At 33.1% G+C, this 20432-nt stretch overlaps 2 protein-coding genes across 3 annotated transcripts; both read right to left on the bottom strand.

Moving 5' to 3' along the window:
- Positions 1 to 1850: 1850 nt before the first annotated feature.
- Positions 1851 to 4199, bottom strand: LOC117910881 (probable flavin-containing monooxygenase 1). 2 transcript variants are annotated; one of them, XM_034825061.1, is made up of 5 exons: positions 3737 to 4199; positions 3284 to 3521; positions 3011 to 3186; positions 2577 to 2935; positions 1851 to 2464 (listed from the first exon to the last, which is right to left on the bottom strand). In XM_034825061.1, the coding sequence occupies exons 1-5, from the start codon at positions 4172 to 4174 to the stop codon at positions 2122 to 2124; spliced, it is 1554 nt and encodes a 517-aa protein (XP_034680952.1). In that variant the 5' UTR covers positions 4175 to 4199; the 3' UTR covers positions 1851 to 2121. The 2 variants fall into 2 exon arrangements, with proteins under 2 accessions (XP_034680952.1, XP_034680953.1); XM_034825062.1 differs by having other exon boundaries at positions 3011 to 3183.
- A 12931-nt stretch (positions 4200 to 17130) lies between these two features.
- Positions 17131 to 19381, bottom strand: LOC117911493 (probable flavin-containing monooxygenase 1). The gene is made up of 5 exons (XM_034825892.1): positions 18884 to 19381; positions 18531 to 18768; positions 18244 to 18419; positions 17786 to 18144; positions 17131 to 17486 (listed from the first exon to the last, which is right to left on the bottom strand). The coding sequence occupies exons 1-5, from the start codon at positions 19316 to 19318 to the stop codon at positions 17141 to 17143; spliced, it is 1554 nt and encodes a 517-aa protein (XP_034681783.1). The 5' UTR covers positions 19319 to 19381; the 3' UTR covers positions 17131 to 17140.
- Between the last annotated feature and the right edge of the window lie 1051 nt (positions 19382 to 20432).

Here is a 20432-nt window from a genome sequence, read left to right as displayed (position 1 = left end):
TCTTTAATATAATTTCCTTAAGTTTTAATACAATATTCTTAAGATTTTGTATCAAATAATCATACTTGTATAATTTTCTTGAAGGTGGTGTGATATCTTTAAGATTTTATATAATATAGTCAAATTTGTATAGTCTCTTGCATATTGTCGTCTGAGAGACCAATGAAGGATAAAACAAGAATTGCAGCTCGCATGGATCATATCCCCTTTTTCTTTTTCGTTTTGTCACTTGAATTCAAAGCTTTATTAATGATATGAATCATATGATATTATTGAAAACTTTATAACATTTTTATTTTTTTTAATGAAAAGAAACTACATAACAGAATATCTACATATTTAATTTGAAAAAAGCATTGTAATAATCTTTAAAGCCAAGCTTTATAACATCTTTATATTTTTTCTGGTTTTTTTTTTAATGGAAAGAAACTACACAGCAGAATATTTACATATTTGATTTGAAAGAAACACTGTAATAATCTTCAAAGCCAAACTTTATAACATTTTAGAAAAATCTAACCTCCAAGTGAAAGATTCTAAATTATAAATACTTTTATTTGATAAAACAATCTGTTATTCTATTTACTTCTTCATAAATATGATGACAAACAAAAATATTAACGTCTTGTGTTATCTTCCAAATATTTTTCATTAACAACATAATAGAATTAAGAATGTTACTCTTTTTGTTATACTTATCTATCACCATTTTTTAGTCACCTTCAATCTCTAGATTTAACATCCCATTATTCTTAACAGCTAATATATCAACTATAAAAATCATATATTCTGTTCTTAAAAACAAAAAATAAGGTGTTTCAAAAAAAAATCTATTAGTTGTTTTCAGTTATTCTTTGAGAATTGTTTTAAAAAGTAATTATACAATCACAAAGAAGGATTAAAATAAAACCCTACAAAAATTATTTTTAAAATATAGAATTATTTTAGGTTATTATTTTAGAATTGTTTTAAATAATTATTTTTAAAATATAGAAAATAAGTTAAAGATATGTCAAGTTTTGAACAGAAATTATTTGACAAAATACTACTTTCAAAAATTATTTTTAACAACTGATTTAAAAAATAGTTACCAAATTTGATATAAGAAAATCACTAAAACTATATCTCATGTCCGTCTTTGCGGTTCATAGGCCATCCCTAATTTTAGCTAAAGGATTAACTCAAACCCTTCAAGAAGATCTTCTCTTCATCTCCTTCACAGTGCCGAGAACAAATTAATAATCCAATTTCTTCATCTTTCTTAATGTAATTAATGTTGAAAAATACCATACATACCCATGATTATTATTTTTCTTTCCTTCAACATGGAGTGCTTTGTACTTAAACCACATCATTGAAACAGATATGAGTCATGGAGGATTCACGTTCACTAACTTGAAGATATTGGACGGTAATCCAGGGGACCATAAGGCTCAAACAATTCAGCAAAAAACCCCTTCTTCCTCTTAGGGTTCCACCCCATGTCCTTGCAGAGTTGATCATTGTGCCATATATGAAGAGCTGCTATGCATGATCTCCGGTAGCGCTTCCCTGAGTATCGCTTCAGGTACTTGTCCCATCTTTCTATTGGAAGCTTTGAGCTGATGTAGTTTACAACTTTCTAGACTGTGGACCAGTCAAAAGCCACTGAAGTCCACCTAATATTAGATAGACTCTTCTATGATGTCTACACGTGGTAGAGATATCACTATTCGGTGTCTTGTCGGTCCCCATTTAGCTAGATTGCTGTTGTGTCAGTCCCGATCTTCAGTTTGTGACCTGATTTAAATAGAATATGTTGTTCTGCAAATGTTGTCGATAAAATAAAATAAATTTCATTATTGTCACACTTCTATAATATTCTAATGATTTTATTACCCATTCAAACGGGGGAAGAAGACCGGAAAAGGAAAGAAAAACAAATACAAAGGTGGCAAAACCACAAATCATCTTTTGCCTTGTCAACACTTTTTTGATGCTGGGCATGGGTGACTTGAGATCTTCAAAGGTTCTTCTACAAATCATCAATGGGACCTCTTTCCATTCTTTCTTTCTTTTTGCGGAATTGGAATCATGTTATTTTTCCTGAATAGGATTAGAATAAGAAGCTGGAGTTTGATTTTAGGATGGGCAGTAGTCCATTGGGCCATAAGGTTCGAACAGTTCAGGAATGAACCCCTTCTTTCTCTTAGGATTCCATCCCATGTCCTTACAGAGTTGATCATTGTACCATATATGAACAGCACCTATGCATGATCTCCTGTAGTATTCACCGGAGTATTGCTTCATGTATTTGTCCCATCTTTCTGCATCCTTCTCCATCTCCTTAATGCTTGGCAGCTTGAATTTGCCATCAAGAAGCTCTGCTACCCACCGGCACCTCATCTCCGATGTGTACAAATTTGAAACACTCTCTGAGAATCCAATCACCGCTAGCTGTGGAATTCTAGGATGAATGCATTCCCTGGTTGATCAAATCCGGAGGGGAAGTCCATATCAAGTCGTAAGTCATAATATTGACTAAATTCAGTCATGTATTTGACCCAAAAGCTAGTTACGTGTTACAAGGTACTAACCTATAGAGTGGAAGAGATGCAGTTGGAGAGCCGATAATGTAGTCTCTGAAGGTTGGAGACACAAAAATGTCTTTGAGCTTCTCATCTCCTTTGAATCCAGTTGCCAATATGACAAAATCCGTCTCTAGAGGTGTGCTTTCTCCATCTACCACAATTCCTTCTTTGCAGAAGCCAAACTTGGGAGCTTTCTTCAAAAGGATACTTCCCTTTTCAACTCTATCATAGAACCCTTCTGGCAATGTTGAGATCAAACAAGAGCTGATCTCATTGAGAAAGCTGTGTTTTGGTACCATCCCAAACTTTTCAAGGGACAGCTTCCTCTTTATATAAGATTCGACAAACTTGGAGAACCCCCATCTCTGTAGACATTAGATTCGAAACATTAGGGAGAGGTATTGAAGAAAACAAAATTCTTGTATTCTATAGAGTTATACCACAGGTGAAAGAATGGTTGCCAGGAGGCTGAGAAGGAACCCTTCACCAGGCTTATGAATCAGAAGCTCCGAGAAACGGTTAAGATACAGATAAGCTAGAGGTACCCCCCATGGTTGGTAATCCGTGACAGTCCAGTGCTCCGTCTTGTACAAGACTCTACATGGATGTTCCCCTACTACAAAAGTTTTCAACCATCTGTAAATTTATGTTTGTTCAGTATGAAAATAGACCAGGAAAGTTACTAATATCTGAAACCGAAACCTATCTCATACCATTTGCTGTTGAGCACTCCATAGCGATGTCCAGGGCATGTTTTTGAAATCCAACCACAGTTGTTCTTTTCCCTTTGATGAATTCAGCTGCTCTCTCGAAATCCATGGCAGCATACTCCATGGAATGTATGACCTTTCCATGGAACATTTCTGGGCCTTTGCCCGCTGGAAATTCTGGGATGTTGGGCACATCGCTGAACCGTCCGATGCAGAGGATAAGAAAATCCACTTGGTAAACCTGTGCCATTAATGCCATATTGGGTGAAAAATTAATGGCTACTAACTACAATTTATTAGATCTACTCGAAAAGCATACTTCAGCATGTACTTGAACATGAGCTAAAATCACAGAGATCTGCTGAAAAGTAGGCTAACATATATATAAAATATGATATATGGTCATTCATATATATATATATATATATATATATATATATATATATGTATATATACCTCAGTTGAGAGGTTGTGTGTGTCGTTTACAGTAAGATTCCACTTCCCTTTAGAGCCAAAGGGCTCACCGGCGCCACCCCACAGCTCCCATGCCTGCATCTCCTCCTCCGGTGGGCCTTCATAGGCGATGCTGAGGACTTTAGAGTTGAATTTGATGTGGCGGAGCAAGCCAAAATGATGGGCATAGGACTGAAGATAATCAAGAACTTGGGAATGGCTAGGAAAATCTTCAACCACTGAAGACGGCCATGGAAAGTCAGAGAATTGGAAGATTGGTTTGGGTGTTTGTAGCTTGGTAGTCTCGAGTGTCTTGGTCCATACTCCCCCGATGCTGCTCCGGGATTCAAAGACGACCGGGGTGTAGCCCTGGGAGAGGGTATACTTGCAGGCTAGGAGGCCGCTGATTCCCGCTCCTATGATGCCCACCTTCCTCTCCATTCTTAGATCTTGAGATTGATCGATCTCACCACTTCGGTGTGTCCTGTATATATGGCAAGACGCCGTGACCTTACCCGAAAAAGAAAAATATTTGTGCCTAACCAAAAACATATTCATAAGATATTTCCAGTTGGACCATCAGATTAGTATTTTTTTTGAAATTCAGACATTATTCTCCCTTGGTTTTATTGTTTTACATAGCTTGCAGCTTTAAACCGGTATGAAAGGGACCGATAAACCTACAAATCCACCCACCAGATAGTCAAAGTGACGGGCCCACTCGCCTGTCCTTTTTGAACTCAAAATGGAGGTAGGAAGGAGGCCCCAAACACTGAAAGTAGTTTCAGGTTTGCCATCGTGCAAAAGTCAATTTGTTATAATGATTTTTTTTATGATTACCAAGCTAATTAAATGTTAATAAAATAATAATAAAATAAATAATAAAATTTTATTTTAACTTTTAGTATATAATGTATCTTTTTAACAATCAAACCCTATAACCTTATTATTTAATAAAAATATTAATATATGATATTTTATACTAATCAATTTTAAATTTGTAATTATTTATATATAATTTAAAATTTTATAATTATTTTAAAATTAATAATAATATAAATTATATATTTATGATGTACATTAATATTTTAACCACATCATATAAATCAAATTCATCTCGATATCACATCAAGACAGATCTATCATTAATGATACTTTTTTCTTCAATTATCTCTCTCCTCGAGAGTGGTTCCCTTAATATATCATCCTTAAGTTTTAATACAATATCTTTAAGATTTTGTATCAGATAATATATTTGTATAATCTTCTTGAAGGGTGGTGTGATATCTTAAAGAATGTATATGAGATAGTCAAATTTGGATGAGAGACCAGTGAAGGATAAAACAAGAGTTACAGCTCACGCCAGATCAAATCCCCTATATATATATTTTTTTCTGGTTCAAATAAGAGGAAAAAAAAAGTTCGTCACTTGAATTCAGAACTTTATTAATGAATGTAAAAGTATGTGTCATATGTTGTGCTGGACTAAATCAAATCAAAATTATTTATGTTATTTTTTATTAGGGTCATTTTATAACATAATTAGACTTGTGTAATTATAATCTATCTTTAAAATATGGGTAAATACGAATATATTGATATTTAAATTTTACAGATATATTAAAAATATTATTGGATATTTTTTTTTAAAAATATCGATCGAACAATTTTTAAAAAAAATTCATGAATATGTTTAAAAAACTTTTAAAAAATGATAAAATGAGAAAGAATATATATATTAAATTTATTTTATAAATGTAAGTAACATAAATATGATTAAATATAATACTTATTATTTAAAAAAAAAAGTTTAAATTCCTTTAATATATTTATATTTATTTATTTTAAAAATTAAAAACAACTTTTATTAAAACATATTTGATTACATTTTAAATAAAAAATTAAATTGATTTACATAAAATAATTTATTTGAGATTTAGTTTCTAAAATTTTATTACAAATGTGTAATGAAATTTTTTCTATTAACATTAATTTATTTAAATAATTAAAATTATTAAAAATTTATCTTATCAAATTAATTTATAAAATATTAGAACCTCATTAATTGCTTTTATATTTCAACAATTTTTGAATAAAATTATATTTTAAATATTTTAAAATAAGAAACATTTAAAATTAAATAAAATTAAAAGGATAAATATAAAAATATTTGAAATTGAAGTGATAGTGATTTTTTAAAATAAGATTAATGAGATAAATATGGAAAGTAGTTAAAAATAAAATCATAATATAAAAATAAAAGGATAATATAAATTTAAAATAAAAAGATAAATTAGAAAGGAATAATTTAAAAACAAAAAAAGGATAAACATATATATTTTTTTAAATGGTGTTTTTTTTTAAAAAAAAAAGTTGGTAAAAATCAACGATTTTTTCAAAACAAAAGATAAATATTTTAATTAGAAATGATTAATTTAAAAAAAGAAAAATATTTTTTTGAAAAATGGAGTTTTTTCCTGAAAAATCGCTTATTTTTTGTGAGGATCGCGTGCAACGAATTTTTTTGGTTGAAAAATAGGGCGGAAAAACACAGGCGATCACTTATTTTTTTGGTTTTATTTTTATTTTTATTTTTTTTATAGAAAAAAAACTATATGACAAAGTATCTACATATTCGATTTAAAACAATAATCTTTAAAGTCAAACTTTATAACATGTCTAGGAAAATCTGACATCCAAGTGAAAGATTGGTTAAACAATATGCTATTCTACTTGCTTCTTCATAAATATGATGACAAAGTTTTGTGTTATCTTTCCAATATTTTCCATTAACAACATACTAGAACTAAAGATGTCACTCTTTTTGTTATAACTATCTATAACTATTTTTGAGTCACCTTCAATCTTTAAATTTAATAACTCATTGTTCTTAACAGCTAACATGTCATCTCTAAAAATCATACATTCTGTTCTTAAAAACAAAAAATGTGTTTTAAGAAAATATCTATTAGTTGTTTTCAGTTATTCTTTGAGAATTATTTTAGAAAGTAACTATACAAACACAAAGAATGATTAAAATAAAGTCCTACATATAATAATTATTTTAAAATATAAAAAATAAGTTAAACATATTTCAAGTTCCAAATAGAAATTGTTTTACAAAATACTACTTTAAAAAATTATTCTTAACAACTGTTTTAAAAAACAGTTACCAAACTCCATATAAGGAAATCACTAAAACTACATCCCATGTGGTCTTTGCAGTTCGTAGGTCATCCATAATTTTAGCTAATGGATAACTCAAACCCTTCAAGAAGATCTTCTTTTCATCTCCTTCACAATGCTAAGAACAAATTAATAATCAAATCTCTTCATGTTAAGCCATGTACGGTTGTAACTAAACCAAATTAGTTAGAAAACTTGTATCTTGATGATTAGTTCTGGTATTGTTAGATAATTAGTTATAAGGTATAACTAATTTCAAATACATATAAATATGTACAATCACTTCTCACAAAGTAGAAGAAATCTCAGAGAATAAAGTCTTTCAAAAGTTCAAGAAACCTCTGTTTCACTCTCTTTTCAATTTTATTCCATTAAGCTTTCCTTTAATTCTTACATGGTATCGGAGCCTGTAACAATGAAAGATCACTCAACCAATGTGACTCCACTGCAAGATTCTAGAGAAATTCCAATCGTTGGATTTGGTCTAATCATGGGACAAAATACTTCTCAGATGATGAATCAATCATTTCCATCACTCGGTCAATCTCTCATAATCAAACTCGATCACAATAACTTCCTCATTTGGCGCAATCAAATGCTTAATGTGGTCACTGTAAGCAAGTTTGATGATATTCTTGATGGAACCTGACCATGTCCACCACATTTTCTATCTGATCCAAATTCTACCTTTTCCACAACAATCAAATATCTAGTTGTAAATCCAAAATACATCACTTGGCAGTGTCAAAATCGATTGGTGATGAGTTGGATTTAATCCTCACTCACCGAACCGATGATGACTCATATCATGAGTTACAATACAACTCATGAAATTTGGGAATCTTTTCGACATAGTTTCACTTTTGCTTCTCAAGCTCATATAATGGAGCTTCGTTTAGATCTTCAAACTATACGCAAATGTGGCTTAAGCATGCTTGACTATATGCTATGAATACGTAATATTTGTGACAATCTAATTGTTGTTGGAGAACTAGTGTCAGAGCAAGATCAAATTATGATAATTCTAGGTGGATTAGGCCTTGAGTACAATCCTTTTGTAGTGATCATTACTTCACAAGCTAAACCAATCTTTATTGAAGAATTGCAAATTCACCTCATGGTTTTTGAACGACGTCTTGAACCCCAAAGATTTGTAGAAGAACATACTCTGATCCAAGCAAATGTTGCTTTGTTTTAGCAACAAAATAATAGGAAGAAAACCTATAATTTTAATTTTTGTCCAAATACTAGACAGATCTCAGGAAATGATCACTTTTTTTGTGGTACCTTCCATCATTCTAACAATCAAAATTTTAAAACAAAGAATTCTGCTGCTGAACGGACCATAAACAATATTGGTAACTCATTTGGAACTTTCAAGCCTCAGTGTCAAATTTGTTCTAAGTTCAGACACATTGCTTTACAATGCTGGTATCGATTTAACTCTGATTAATAGCCAAAAGATTTTAAGCATTCCACTTCTAATAATCCTCAGGCTATGACTGCAACTTCTGCAACAATGGGAGACACTTCTTGATTTCTTGATACAGGAGCTACACATCATCTCACATCCGATCTTAACAATTTAACAATCCATAATCCATTTAGTGGTGGTGACAAAGTAATTGTTAGAGATGGTAAGGGTTTATCTATTGCAAATATTGGTAAATTTTATCTTGCCTCTTCAAGTGGTTCTTTGGTTTTCAATGATGTCTTGCATGTTCCCTCTATTACAACCAACTTGGTTAGTGTGCAACGATTTTGCTCAGACAATGGCACCTTTATTGAATTTCATCCTTGTCATTTTATGGTGAAGGATCAGAAAATGAGACTTGTTCTTCTTCAAGGAAAAAATTGAGAAGAGTCTCTATAAACTTTATGCTACAACAAGAGATGTTGGTCATCCACTAGCCTTTTATTCTACTAGTAGTACTTCAGATGTTGGTTCTTTGAGGCTTTGGCATAATAGACTTAGTCATCCTTCTTTTGATGTTGTTTACAAAATCTTATCTTTTTGTAAAATACCTTTGAAACATGACAATAATAACTCTGTTTGTGAGTCTTGCCAGTCGGCTAAAAGCCATCGTTTTCCATTTGAAATGTCCACTTCTAGAGCAATAAAACCATTTGATCCCATCCATGCTAATCTTTGGGGTGCAACTCCTATAGTTTATGTTAATGGTGCTCGATATTTCCTCTTGCTAGTTGATGATTTTAGCAGATTCTCATGGTTGTATATTTTAGAAACTAAAAATGAAGCATTACTTATGTTCCAACGTTTTCAAGCCATGGTTGAAAGACAGTTTGATACTAAAGTTCAATGTTTTTAGTCTAATGAGGGAGTGAGTTTCAGGCTTTTCAGAATTATTTAGCTATAAATGGTCTTCTTCATCAAGTCTCTTGTCCTTATACTCCTTAGCGAAAAGGAAGAGTTGAATAGAAGAATCGTCATGTTGTGGAAATTGGTATTTTTTTTGTTAATCCTATTTGATATGCCTCTCAAATATTGGTTATTTGCATTTCAAACTGCCATTTTTCTCATAAATCGGCTTCCCTTTGTTGTTTTTTCACAAAATTCTCCTTATGGAGTTCTTTATAATTGTTTACCTGACTATACATCTTTTCAAAGTTTTGGGTGCTTGTGTTTCCCTTATATCCACCCTTATGCTTCTCACAAGATGGCAAATAGATCTGTTGTTTGCTGTTTTCTAGGCTATAGTGTTAAGCACAAGGGAATTATCTGTTTGGATATGGCTTCCTCTTAGATATATGCTTCCTGCTATGTTGTATTTGATGAAACTCGATTTCCATTTTTAACAAGGTCTTTATCTTCTCAACCAGTATCATCATCCAATTCTTCTTCAACACTTCTTGATTCTAGTATTCTCTCTATTCCTACACAATCTTCAAGGAATCTTAATAATCCTCAACCTAATATTTCTTCTTCAATTACTGTTCCTACTGATTTTGTTCCTATTTCCATTCCGTCGGATTTCCTACTAGTCCCATCTAATCCATCTTCTTCTCCTACTTTACCACAATCATTTTCTCCAACTTACAATGTTGATATTCCTTTACTTCCAAACCGAACTATTGTTACTTGTAGCCAAAATGGTATTTTTAAACCCCAAAAAATATTCAACCTTGTTGTCCAAACTACTGTTCATGAACCCTCTTCTTTCAAAGAAGCCATGTTGCATCATGAGTGGCAAGTTGCTATGAAGACCAAGTATGTTGCTCTTCTCACCAATTCCACATGGTCATTAGTTCCTAAACCCGTTAATAAATGCATTATTGTTTGTAAATGGATATACAAATTGAAACTCAAAGTTGATGGCTCAGTTGATCGTTTTAAAGCCCGCTTAGTTACAAAGGGTTTTAATCAAACATATGGTATTGATTATTTTGAAACCTTTTGTCCTGTTGTTAAGTAAGCTCCTCGAGCATGGTTCACAAAATTGAAGAACTCATTACTTGTCTAGGGTTTCTTTTGTTCTTTATTTGATTCCTCTATATTTCTCTTTTGGAAATGGACTAACATGATCATTATTCTCATCTATGTTGATAACATTATTGTTACTAGTTATAATTCTGTGTTGGTACACCAAGTGGTTTCTTCCTTACTCTCTTAGTTTGCTCTCAAAGACTTTGCTATTCTGAATTACTTATTGGGTGTTGAAGTATGTTGGCAAAAATCTTCTCTTCATCTTTCCCAAACCAAATATATTCAGGACTTGTTAACTCGTGCTGGTCTTGTAGATTGTAAACCTATTGTTATACCAATGACTAGCTCTCACACTTTATTTGTCTTTGATGGTTCTCTCTTGGCTGACCCTTCTCAATATCGCAACATTGTTGAAGCCCTACAATATTGTACCATTACAAGACCTGATATTTTTTTTTTGTCAACAAACTTTGCTAATTCATGCAATCACCAACTGATCTTCATTGGCAAGTTGATAAACGGTTACTGTGATGTCTCAAGGGCACTACTTCCTTTGGTCTTTACTTTCATTCTTCTCTTAATCTTCAACTTACTGCTATGCTAATACTGATTGGGCTAGTTGCAGTGATGATCGTCGAAGTACAAGTGGTCATTGTATATTTTTTGGCTCTAATTTAGTCTTTTGGAGCTCTAGTAAGCAGAAGGTTGTGTCTCGTTCTAACACTGAAACTGAGTAAAGGGTTGATCGCTCAGATTTTTGTCGTTTATTGGATCAAAACAAAATTTATAACCTAATTCACTATTCTATAGCAATTTGTACCCGATCAAAAATGGTTTTAGTACAAACTACCGTAGTATAGTGGTATTTAGGTATCGTCCACAAGGATGGATTATTCTCGATAATTAAGGCTTGAACGAGATGATAAGAAATGATGGTGATCAAGTGAAAGTTACTTGAAATTGCATGATAAATTCTCAAGATAGCAATGTATTCAAATTGAATTGAAAATGAAGTGTAAAAGAGAAGAAAATTTATAAGATGTGAGATTCTCGGAGTTAGGATTTTCTAAAGAGCAATTTCCATGGTGAATAGGTGTTGAGATCTAATTTTCATCAAGTTAGATTGAAAACCTAAATTTTCATCTAAACCGATTTTTGATTTAGCTTTAGATCTAGATCTAATTTCTCTTAAAATTAGGTAATCTAATCCAAGAGATCAATTTGAATCATAAATTCAATTCATCTTAAACTATCTTCCAATGATTCACACAATGCAACTATTCAATTTCATCAAATCTAGCATTAAGAATTTGATGAATCTACCTAGCTTGCATTGTAGTAATCATTCAAGACAATTTGAAGAGAAAAATCCCCAAATTTCAATTAATCAATCAATTGGATCTAATTACCTTTACAATTCGGGCTCAATTCTCTAATTCACCATAGATCTCGCCTTTAGATCCTCCTTCCTCCGAGAAAAACGTGATTTAGTCACTCATGCTTGGAGATTTGATCTCACAAGACATGTTTGGCTACCGAGAAAATAAGAGAAACTGAAGGAAAATGGAGAATTATATAGAGAGAAGAAGAATGAAAAGTACTACAATTAGAAAATGTATCAAAAGTTTTTCAATGAGTTAATCCCGTTTCTATTTATAGGCCAAGGTAAAAATGACACTTGGCAACATTCTAGAGGTCTTCCGGATGCTTCTTCATCAAGGAAGCTGGAGGAAATGAATTTTCGCACGAGCCCTAGCAATTTCGCATGATGGTGCGAAGTGGAGAATGCAACAGCTTCCTTTTCGTTCTTCTGGAGCGTTTCGCATGACTGTGCGAAAATTTCGCATGGTCATGCGAAACCGACAATTATGCTATTCCGGCTCCTCTTTACAACTTCTCTCATTTCTTCATGTTTAATCCATCTCCACCACCTTCAATTAAGCTTCAAAGCTTGGTTCAAGTGCATTTCTTCTTCCTCATGACCACATTATGTACCCTCCTCCATTCATTTTCCATTTGTCACTCCATGCTTCAAAAATCACCTTAAAATATCTCCAAAACTCAACAAAAACCATTAGTATCACTTGCAAGGGTAGTAATGTATTACTTGGGCAAATTAGGCATAATTACTACTCAAAAGGTGTAAAACACATGAAAGTTAGTATCTAAAATATGTGGTTTTTGAGTAGTAATCAAGGGTCTTAGCAAATGTTGTTTTTGAACTTCAGTGATTCAAACATCTTCTTCATGAGCTCTCTATCTCACCTTCTTCTTCTCCTATTCTGTTCTGTGACCACCTTTCTTGTTGCCAATCCTATTTTTCATTCTCAAGTTAAGCATATTGAACTAGATTGTCATTTTGTTTGGGAAAAAGGTTCTCAATAAGACTTTGGTGGTTCAACACATTCCTTCTTGTGACTAGATTGCTGATGTTCATACCAAAGCCTTACCTGTTCAACAATTTCTCAATCTACGAAGCAAACTCATCGTTCTAGCTAGGCCTTCAAGTTTAAGGGTGGATGTTAAGCCATGTACAGTTGTAACTAAACCAACTTAGTTAGAAAACCTGTATCTAGATGATTAGTTCTGGTATTGTTAGATAATTAATTTTAAGGTATAACTAACTTCAAATACATATAAATATGTAGAATCAATTCTCACAAAGTAGAAGAAATTTCAAAGAATAAAGTCCTTCAGAAGTTCAAGAAACCTCTGTTTTACTCTGTTTTCAATTTTATTCCATTTAGCTTTCTTTCAATTCTCACACTTCATATTTCTTAATGTAATTAATGTTGAAAAATACCCGTGTTTTGAAAGGCACTCTTGAGGCACGTTCTAGGGTGAGGCATCCAGAAAACACCTTAAGGTGTTGGCACAACAACGTTGAACACAAAAGGTGAAAGTCTTTTTGCCTGAAGTGCTTCAAAGGCACGCCCTACATACGTCTTTCACGTCTTGCTCACTAAAGTGTGAGCCTTTGGTTTGTTAAGGTGGCTAATAAGAAAAAATATAAACAACTTACCGTTGAAGACTTTATAACCCTACAAACACATTGAAGACTGAAGAGGAACCAAAGAGAATGAGTTGGGGAAAAAACCTAACCCTAACCCTAGCTCTTCATGGTTCGTACTTTCGACGACTTGAAGATCAACTTCTTCTTTGGCAACCTGAATATCGACTTCTTCTTGGGCAAAAACATTGAAGTGTTATTCCTCTTTTTCACTCTGATGACTTCATCTCGAAGGAAGTTCTCTTTCGGCGACAACACAACATGAAGAACGACATTTTTTTCATCTCGATTCTCAATAGATAGGTATTTTCTTTCTGCCGCTCACGCTCTCTTGGTCTCACACAGTCACATTTTTATCATCTCCTATTCTCTCTCTTTGTTTTTCACTCTTTTCAGTGTCCAGCTTCTCATAGCTTCAACGACACTATTTTCCTTATCTAGTTCTTTACCTTTATTTTTTTTTTTCCTCACAACAATCTCAAATAAATCCCAACAACAACTTTTATTACACCCTACAATAGCTTTTATTGCATCCAGTAGTATTTATTGCACCTGGCAACAACATTTATGCATGCACAGTGCAATAAAGCTAAATGGTGCACTGCACCATTTTTTAAACAATGCACAATACTAAAGTTTTAAAGAGGCACCCAATAGTATCTTTTAAATAAGGCACCTAGCAGTGTTTTTCTAAACAGTGAACCCAACACTGGTTTTTTACTATTCCATGCTTTATTATTAATTTTTAATTGTTAATTTGATATTTCAATTATGTTTTATAATTATTTTTAAGGTCAATTATATAATGAAATTTAATTATTATTGTTATTATTATTTTTTAGAATGAGTTCCTCCGATTCGAAAGTTTCACAAAAAGATTTTGTGTGAAAATATGTTATTGAAGTCTCCGAGGAGAAGTATATACGATGTAAGTTTTGTAATCAAAGATGCACAGGAAATGTGAATAGACTCAAACATCACTTAGCCAGAACTCATCATGGTATGAAACCTTGTACCAAGGTTAGTGAAGATGTTAGATTGGAATGCCAAAAGGCATTGAGCAATTATAAGGAACAAAAATAAAAAAGAAATTAATTGCTCTAAGAAATTGGTGTGGGTCCAAATGAGAGTGTTTTCTCCAAAAAAAATGGGGACATTGCAAAGTGGGAGTGGTAATGGTAGTGAGAGTGGTAGTGGGAGTGTAAATAGGAGTGGAGAACCTATAACTAGGGGACCCGTGGATAAATTCACCATTTCACAACCTAGACAAAATACTTTGAATTCTAAGTGGAAGCTAGAAGAAAGGAAGGAAGTGTGTAGAAAAATTGGTCGGTTTATATAATCAAAAGGTTTCCTATTTAATATAATGAATGATCCTTATTGGGTTTCTATGGTTGATGCAATTGCAAATTTTGGGCCTGAGTTTAAGCCTTCATCTATGCATGAATTGAGGACATGGATTTTGAAATAAAAGGTGAATGATACAAATATCATGATGGAAGAACACAAAAAAGCTTGGATGCAATATGGATGTTCAATTATGTTATATAGTTGGACAGATGGAAAAAATAGATGTCTTGTAATTTTTTTGGTGAATAGTCTTGTTGGCACATGGTTTTTGAAATCAATTGATGCATCTGATATAATAAAAAATGGAGAATTGATGTTCAAACATCTTGATGAGGTGGTTGAAGAAATTGGATAGGAGAATGTTGTATAAGTTATTACTGATAATACATCAAATTATGTGAATGCCATAATGAGGCTTACGGAAAAGATGAGAAGATTGTGGTGGACTCTTTGTGCTTATTGCATAGATTTGATGTTGGAGGATGTTGGGAAGCTAAATGTTCATGTTAATACACTTTTACGAGCTAGATAAGTGGTGAAGTTCATATATGGTCATACTTGGGTTCTTAGCTTGATAAAAACATTTACAAAAAATCATGAACTTATTCGTCCAGCAATTACACTGTTTGCTATTGCATTTCTTATTTTCCAAAGTCTTTATAAGCAAAAACAAGCTCTTATAACAATGTTCTCCTCTGAAAAATGGTGTTCTAGTATATGGGCCAAAAATGTAGAAGGTGTAAAAGCTTGAAGTACAGTATTGTTTGATCCAAATTTTTGGCTTCATGTTGTTTTTTGTATTAAGACCACTATTCCATTAGTAAGTATCTTAAGAGAGGTTAATTCAGAGGAAAGACCAGCCATGGGTTATATTTATGAGTTGATGGACTCAGCCAAGGAGAAAATTGCATTTAATTGTGGGGGCATGGAGAAGAAATATGGCCAAATTTGGAGAAAAATAAATACAAGATGGACTCCACAACTTCATCAGCATTTACATGCAGCAAGTTATTATCTTAATCCGCAATTGCGTTATGAAAATAAGTTCACTAATGTGGATGAGGTGAGGAACGAATTATTTGAATGCATGGATAAGATGTTGGATTACCAAGAACGTTTAAAAGCTAACATTCAATTGGATTCATATGACCAAGCAATGAGTGAATTTGGAAGCCAAATTGCAATTGATTCTCAAATATTAAGAAGTCCTACGAGTTGGTGGATGTGTTTTGGGGGTTCCACACCAAAGTTGCAGAAGTTTGTTGTTCGAGTCTTTAGCCTCACTTGTAGTGCTTCGAGATGTGAGAGAAATTGGAGCACTTTTGAATCGGTAATACTTCTATTTTTAAAAAAAATATTTGTATATGCATTTTTATTCTAATGTTAGAGAACTTTAATTTAATTTTAATGTATAAATTTGTTTCTTTATTATTTGTATATTCATACCAAAAAGAGAAATAGACTCGAACATAAGAGGTTAAATGCTCTATTGTATGTGAGGTACAACACTAGATTGAGAGAACGAAGTCTACAAAGGAAACAAAATGTTAATTCGATTTTGGTGGATGAGATTGATTCGGATGATGAGTGGATTGCGGAAAAAGAAGATCTTCTCCTCCCGCTTGATCTTTGTTGGCTTGAAGATAATGAACTATTTAATGTTGATGCCATTAGAATTATGTCATCCCAAAACTAAGAGACTCAAGTGTGATCAGACAACATGGTTTTTTCTCATTCCAACAAAAGAAAACATGATGAATTTGCAAGTAAGTACTCAAAATTTTAAGTAATAAATTTTTTAAAATTTATTAATGAACTTATAATATTTACACCTAATTTATACTTTATGTTAGGTAAAAGTGGAGGCAAAGGCAAAGGAAATGAGTTGAATTTAACACCAATTCATAAAGATGAGGAGTTAGATGAGTTGGGAAGGTTTGATAGTGGGAACTTTCCAACTATTGATACATTGGATAAGGATACTAATGCCATTAGAGATGATGATTTAAGTTGAAACGTTCTAGCAATATGTGTTGAACTCTATTTGATATTTTGTGACTTGGTTATGGTTGTCCGGAACTATTAATATGATTGCCTTTATTTTCTATCGTGAAAGTATGAAACAAGTAAGGTTTTTTTATAATTATAATGGATTGTTTTCATGTTTTTAATTTATGTTATTTTATTTTAAATTTTTATATATTATAAAATATTTATTAATTATAAAATGAGGGTCTCGGCTTACGCACCTCATGGGCACAAAAATGCCTCACCTTAGGCCATCACCTTTAAAAACTTTGAAAAATACCATCCATTATTATTATTTTTTTTTCTTTCCTTCAACATGGAGTATTTTGTACTTAAACCACATTATTGAAGTAGATATGAAGTGGTGGACGATTCACGTTCACTAACTTCAAGATATTGGACGGTAATCCAGGGGACCATAAGGCTCAAACAATTCAGCAAAAAACCCCTTCTTCCTCTTAGGGTTCCACCCCATGTCCTTGCAGAGTTGATCATTGTACCATATATGAAGAGGTCCTATGCATGATCTCCGGTAGTGCTTCTCTGAGTATCGCTTCAGGTACTGGTCCCATCTTTCTGCATCTTTCTCCATCTCCTTAATGCTTGGCAGCTTGAATGTGCCGTCGAGAAACTCCGCCAGCCACCGGCTCCTCATCTCCGACGTGTACAAGTTTGAACCACTCTCTGAGAATCCAATCACCGCTAGTTGTGGAACACGAGGATGAATGCATTGCCTAGTCAAATAAGAAAGTCCCTTCAGTTCATAGTTCAATTCCATTTTTTTTGTAATTAAATCTTATTTTATGACATTTTGTTTGGGTACGAAAAGTCAACACCGGCCCTCTCTAGCTTGGACTGGTCCTCAAAAACAATTTTCTGTTTTAAGAAAATTGTTTTTCAGATTTCAAAACATTTCTATAATCATTTCAATAGAAAACAGTCTTGTTCTAAAATCTGAAGTACAAATGATACTTCAAGTTTGTATGGACTTCCATTCAGAAAATTTCAGACGAATTCAGATAATCATGCTAACCTGAAGAGTGGGATTGATGCATTTGGGGAGCCAATGATGTGGTTCTGAAAGGTAGGGGACACAAATATGTCTTTGAGCTTCTCATCTCCCTTGAACCCTGTTGCCAATATGACCAAATCCGACTCCAGAGGTGAAGCCTCACCGTCAACCACAATGCCTTCTTTGCAGAAGCTGAACTTGGGAGCTTTCTTCAGAATGATGCTTCCCTTCTCAACTCTATCATAGAACTCCTCCGGCATTGATGATACCAAACAAGAACTGATGTCTTTGTGAAAACTTTGCTCCGGTACCATCCCAAACTTTGCCAGGGACAGCTTCTGATTTACATAGGTTTCCACAAACTTTGAGAACCCCCATTTCTGTCCAAAGATTACACAATAATTAATTATATACAGCTTAATTAACCGAGAATTAATTCTATATTTCAGGCACATATTTGTAAGTCTATGGAGTTGTACCAAAGGTGAAAGAATGGTAGCTAGGAGACTCAGAAAGAAGCCTTCACCAGGCTTGTGAACCAAAAGCTCCGCAAAGCGGTTAAAATACAGATAAGCTAGAGGCACCCCCCATGGATAGTAATCCGGGATGTTCCAGTGCTCGGTCCTGTATAACAGTCTGCATGGATTCAGCGCTCCTGCAAAAATTTTCAATCCTCTCTATTCAATCTACATGCGGGGTTTTTTTTTTTTTTTTTTTCTGTTTGTTTAACATGAAAATAGTCTGGGAATCTGAACCTATCTCTTACCATTTGCTGCTGAGCACTCCATTGCGATGTCCAGCGCAGATTTCTGGAATCCAACCACGGTTGTTCTTTTCCCTTTGATGAATTCAGCTGCTCTCTCGAAATCCATGGCTGCATACTCCATTGAATGTATCACCTTTCCACGGAACGCTTCTGGGCCTTTGCCTGCTGGAAATTCTGGGATCTTTGGAACGTCGCTGTATTGTCCAACACATAGGATAACAAAGCCCACTTGGTAAACCTGCTCATATATGACGCCTCTATATTACTTGAAACGACCAATAATGAATCTCAAACTGGCTGGAAATCAGCAATGTGACTATGATATTATCTTTTTTATATGATCATATGCATACCTCAGTTGAAAGGCTGTTTGTGTCCTTCACTGTAATGCTCCATTTCCCTTTAGAGTTGAAGGGCTCACCGGTACCGCTCCAGAGGTCCCATGCCTGCACCTCTTCATCCGATGGGCCTCCATACTCGATGCCGAGGACTTCGGAGTTAAACTTGATGCGGGGGAGCAAGTTGAAGTGGGTAGCATAAGAGACAATATAATCTAGTACTTGGGAATGGTTAGGAAACTCTGGTACAGAAGATGGCCATGGGAAGTCTGAGAACTGGTAGACGGATCTGGGTGTTTGGAGCTTTGTAGTCTCGAAAGTCTGGGTCCAAACTCCGCCGATGCTGCTCCGGGACTCGAAAACAACCGGAGTATAGCCCTTGGAGAGGGTATACTTGCAGGCTAGGAGGCCACTGATGCCTGCTCCGATTATGGCCACCTTCCTCTCCATTTAGGTATGTTAGATGTGCATCACATCACTTAATCTCGTTGTATAAGAGAGGAAACTTTATTCTCCTTCTACCCTCGATCAAATCTTTATTCCCTTCTTCTTCCCTAATTGGGATCAAATTAGTAACTTCACAAATTAATTAATTAATTAATTATTTATTTATTTATTTATAATATTAATTTATAGATCTTGGGGTGTGAGCCTATTTTTTTTTAGGAAGAATATAAAATAAAATAATTACTTGAGTGTAAGTCTATAAATTAGATCTACATCTTGCATGAGAAACGAGGCAGATGTAAAATAAAGGTTACAGCTGGTCTCAACGTAGACTTGGGGAATCGTTCCTTCCAGTTTTATTTATTTTGTGTTTTTTAATTCTTAAAATAATTATTTTTTAACAGAAAAAAATAAAAAAATAAATTAAATAAAAAAATAACAGTTACCCTCGAACATTTTCTTACCAAATAAACCTAATTAAAAATCCTAATTATTATTTATTGCCTATTTTTAAATTAATTATAGAAAAATAACTTTTATTATTATAATGAATTTAAATATTTACAAATATGTCAAATTATTTATTTTAAATTATTATTTTTAAACATATAAAAATAAGGAAATAAAATAAAATAATTAATTTATAGATATTTATCCTAAAAATAAATGGATTTAGCATGGATACGACGTAATAATATTAGGGTTAAACCTGATTTACATGGATAGCAATTATCAGGTTACCTGCAGTTGATAGCGGACTGCTGTATGAAATTAATACTGGTGGGACCCTGTAACTGTACTTGTCTGTGGAAGTCGGAAAAATCACGGGCCCAAGCCCAAGTGGGCTTGGGCTTGATAAGTGATGCCTATAATTGGTTACAAGGCTATGAATAGTAATATATACAACTACTCTTGACTTATTTTTGTCTCTATTCCTCCGCTCTTTCATATGCCAACTCCCATAAATTTATCCTTATTTAATTATTTTTGAATTTTTTTATTATTTTTTAAAACTTTTTTATAAATAATTAAAAAATAAATATTATTTTCTATTTTTAAATTATAAATAAACAAAAATTATATTAATAATTCAAAAACTATTTTAAAAAATAATTTC

This window comes from Vitis riparia, chromosome 3 (genome assembly GCF_004353265.1).
Source record: "Vitis riparia cultivar Riparia Gloire de Montpellier isolate 1030 chromosome 3, EGFV_Vit.rip_1.0, whole genome shotgun sequence".
In the NCBI taxonomy this organism is placed as follows: Eukaryota; Viridiplantae; Streptophyta; class Magnoliopsida; order Vitales; family Vitaceae; genus Vitis; species Vitis riparia.
This window is presented reverse-complemented; position numbering and strand designations above follow the sequence as displayed.

Bases quoted from the DNA above. Each gene is read 5' to 3' on its own strand.
- LOC117910881 (XM_034825061.1), bottom strand. From the start codon at position 4,174: ATGGAGAGGAAGGTGGGCATCATAGGAGCGGGAATCAGCGGCCTCCTA. The intron at 3,522-3,736 runs GTATATATACAT...TTAATGGCACAG, and splicing joins CACACAACCTCTCAACTGAG to GTTTACCAAGTGGATTTTCT. The intron at 2,936-3,010 runs GTATAACTCTAT...TAATGTCTACAG, and splicing joins CAACCATTCTTTCACCTGTG to AGATGGGGGTTCTCCAAGTT.
- LOC117911493 (XM_034825892.1), bottom strand. From the start codon at position 19,318: ATGGAGAGGAAGGTGGCCATAATCGGAGCAGGCATCAGTGGCCTCCTA. The intron at 18,145-18,243 runs GTACAACTCCAT...ATCTTTGGACAG, and splicing joins CTACCATTCTTTCACCTTTG to AAATGGGGGTTCTCAAAGTT. The intron at 17,487-17,785 runs GTTAGCATGATT...TTATTTGACTAG, and splicing joins GCATCAATCCCACTCTTCAG to GCAATGCATTCATCCTCGTG.